Source organism: Epinephelus moara, chromosome 8 (assembly GCF_006386435.1).
Source record: "Epinephelus moara isolate mb chromosome 8, YSFRI_EMoa_1.0, whole genome shotgun sequence".
NCBI lineage: Eukaryota > Metazoa > Chordata > Actinopteri > Perciformes > Serranidae > Epinephelus > Epinephelus moara.
The window spans coordinates 45,239,908-45,243,426 of record NC_065513.1 but is presented as its reverse complement, the minus strand read 5'-3'; the positions used below and the strand labels follow the sequence as shown (position 1 = coordinate 45,243,426).

Sequence of the window (3,519 nt, the reverse complement as noted above, 5' to 3'; positions counted from 1 at the left end):
CTCTCAACCAAACCTCATTCATTTATTTATCATTTTACGTAACGTGACGTCACCCTGTATCAAACAGTTTTCAGTCAATGTCCGGGTTCGTCCGAAGACGTCACTCCGCAGCCGCCTCGCGCTGCCCCTCCTTGTGGACCACGTGTCCCTTGCTGATCAGGTCCGGTATCTCCACGGCCAGCCAAGGTCCGAGTCCCAGCGCCATCAGGTGCGCCAGGCCGAAGCGCGGCGCGTTGCGCGCCCACAGCGGCGCGAAGTGTTCGGTCAAGCAGATCTTCCCGCCGCGGTACATCTTGGCGGTCTTGCCGTCCAGCTCCGGTACCGCCACCTCGGGCGCGGTGTCCGGATACGTCACCGGAATGTCGAACTCCAGCCGGAACTCGTAGCGCAGTAGCTCGTGGATGAACCAGCACGTACCGGTCCAGCGCGTGCCGTCTGCGTTGCTCTCGAGGCGGAACCAGTCGTTGTCCGCCGCCTTGTTCTGCTCCACGAACTGGATCAGAGCCTGGTACTCCTCCTTCAGCCGCTGCGGCCACAGCGCGCGGTCCCGCGGCCCCGCGTGCGTCTTCAGCAGCGGGATCTGTGACACGGCTCTGCGCGTGGCCTCGTCCGCCATTTGGTCGACTCCAGAAAGAAGCGGCTCCGGTCCCGGTTCACTGTCTGAGCTGGTCTGAGCACTGACGTGGACTTCCGGTCTGTCACGTAGCGGAACTGCTTCCTGTACGGGATTTTCAGAACAAAACCCTCCTCATGTGAACACGCTGAGACGAACTGACAGTGCACGAGCCCAGGCGGCTGCTGCAGGGGGCGGAGACTTTTTTTTTTTTTTTGTGCGACACACAAAACCTTACATACAGAGATATACTCATAGATACTTACAAGCATACATGGGGTGCAGAGATACACACAAAGCAAGGGTAAAAAACAACAACAGCAAAACTAAAGACAGCCAGAGGCCTTTACAGATCACTTCCACAAAATTTCTCCATAATAGAGTATGTTTTTGCGGCGTTCTTATTTCTAATGTCCTTATTTGTGGTAGCATAACGGTGCAGTTCTTGTCGAAAGGGTACAATGTTTGGTTTAGATTTGACCCATTTGTTTTTATGGATGTGAAATTTCCCCAAACTCAAGATCAACTGACAGAAAAAACATAAATCTTTGTCTTGGTCATCAAAATAAATAAAAATGTGTTTTTCCTGGAAACTGATCGTTCTTCCTGTTTTCTCTTGCACAAAATGTTGAACATCTTTCCAAAAAGTTGTACTGTAAGTACATTGCTAAAATAAGTGAGAGATGGTTTCATCTTCAAGTCCACAGAAATCACACACATATTCAATGTCCAGTTTAAATCTTTCTAGTGTTTTCTTTGCAGGGTAGATTTGATGTAAAATTTTAAACGAAACTTCTTTCACCTTATTATTAAGACAGAATTTGTCACCAACCAGCCACGCTTTATGCCAGTTAACCTCTCCAAATTGTGCAGTCCAGTAAATTTGACCTCTAGGCAGAATCCTTGATTGTAAGCAGCTTCTAAAATATGTGTTAGAGCAGGATTTTTTTGTAATGTCTACTTTGCCCACAAAAATATCACAATTACAATTTTCTGCAACAGCAGCATTTCTTTCAGTCCCTTTAAGAAGCTGCAGCACACCCTGTGGTAGTGCATCAAAAATCACAGCATATTTCTTCGACGTGACTGGCAACTGAAATTTTAACAAAAATTCTTCATAAGAAAGTAAAAAACCTTGATCATTGATAAGTTGGTCAACTAATAAAATTCCATGCTTCATCCAATCCTTATAAAACAGTGATTTGTTTTTGTAAAGGATGTCTTCATTATTCCAAATATAATACCTGGTTGGTGAGAAATTATGTTTGTAGATCAGTTTCCAGGACAGCAAAGCTTGTTTGTGAAAGTTTGAAAGTTTGGCAGGAAGTTTTTCAACTTTGTAGTTACATTTCAACATAAACTGTATTCCACCTAATGAATTGAATACATGTGTGGCAAAAGAGTTCCAGAAGTTGTTCTTCTGTCTGCATAAGTTGATTAACCAGTTAATCTTAAAAGAGCGATTTAATGTTTCAAAGGTTAACACATCCAAGCCACCATCCCTCTTGGCGTTACACAAAATTTTCTTCCAGATAAAGTTGAACTAGATTTGATCTAGTTTCTTAGAGACTACTGCAGGCATTTCTAGTGCTAGCGACAAATATACAGATCTTGATATTCCTTCAGCTTTAGATAACAGCGTCCGACCATTTGAGGATAGATCCCTCATTAACCACATATTGAATTTTCTTTGTATTTGTTGAGTTATTGGTTCAAAGTTTACCTCCGAGCGCCTGTTCTCATTTTTGTCAAGCACTACACCCAGATATGTCACAGTTTGTTTAATGGGAATATCACTCAATTCTAACAGATCACAGTGTTTAAGGGGAAACAGCACAGATTTATTAAGGTTCATTGTCAATCCAGAAACCTCAGAAAACTCTCTGATGCACCACACAGCTGTGTCAAGTTCATTTTGATTGGACAGAAAAATTGTTGTATCATCCGCTAATTGAGCCAATTTGAATTCTCTACCTAAAGCCTTTATACCCTGAAAGTTGCTTCTTTTAATATGTGTTGCCATGACCTGTGTGACCAGCAAAAACAAAAAAGGACTTAGTGGGCATCCTTGTCTGATTCCACGACTGATATTAAACCTGGGCGTTGTACCATTTGTTACCTTAATTGAGCTGTTACTTCCTTTATAAAGTGTTTGAACTGCCCTCAAAAACCTATTTCCAGCGGAGCCATAGGGCGGAGATGCCAAGCTGTGGTGACGTCATACAGTTCCCAGCAGCCTTCAGTCCGTACAGGAAGTGACAGAAACACTGACTTCTTGTCGGATTTGAGCCTGTGGGCGGTCATCAGTTTGTTTTCATTATGACGGAGTAATTAGGGTCCGGGCAGCTAAGCTGCCAGGACACTATTGTAATCCTAGGTATTCTTCTTCTTCTTCTTCTTCTTCTTCTTCTTCTTCTTCTTCTTCTTCTTCAGAGGAAATCGTACTTCCCATGGGTGAAAACTCACCAAACTTTGCACAAAGGTCCAGTCTCATGCCAGATATCCTCAGCTGTAAACTCAAGCCAATAGTCCTGATGGTGGCGCTACAGCAAGCGTCTAAAGTTCAAAACTTTGAAAATTCATGACAAATCAACCATACGTGCTACAACTTCACAACTTTCATCAAACTGTAGCCCCAATACTGAAGAAACTTTTGTACATTTAAACCTATTAAAAATTATGAAGTTCATCACTCTGTTTTTTTCAAAAACTGTAAAACTTGTTAAACCTGTCTCCTCCCACAATTTTTGCTCAATTGACACCAAACTTGCTACAGAGCATCTTCAGACTGTCCTACACAAACTATGTTTCTCAGATTTTTGATTTATCAAAAATTGAGCCTACAGTGCATCAAAATGTTTGACTGTAAACGGTACTGTAAACATATACATGCAAATTCTTGCTAA

General features: G+C 42.8%; 1 protein-coding gene across 1 annotated transcript; it reads right to left on the bottom strand.

The window, feature by feature from the left end:
• On the bottom strand, window positions 1-1,030 carry ufc1 (ubiquitin-fold modifier conjugating enzyme 1). The gene has a single exon (XM_050051672.1). It carries the CDS (start codon window positions 614-616, stop codon window positions 101-103), a length of 516 nt encoding a protein of 171 aa, XP_049907629.1. The 5' UTR covers window positions 617-1,030; the 3' UTR covers window positions 1-100.
• Window positions 1,031-3,519: the final 2,489 nt, after the last annotated feature.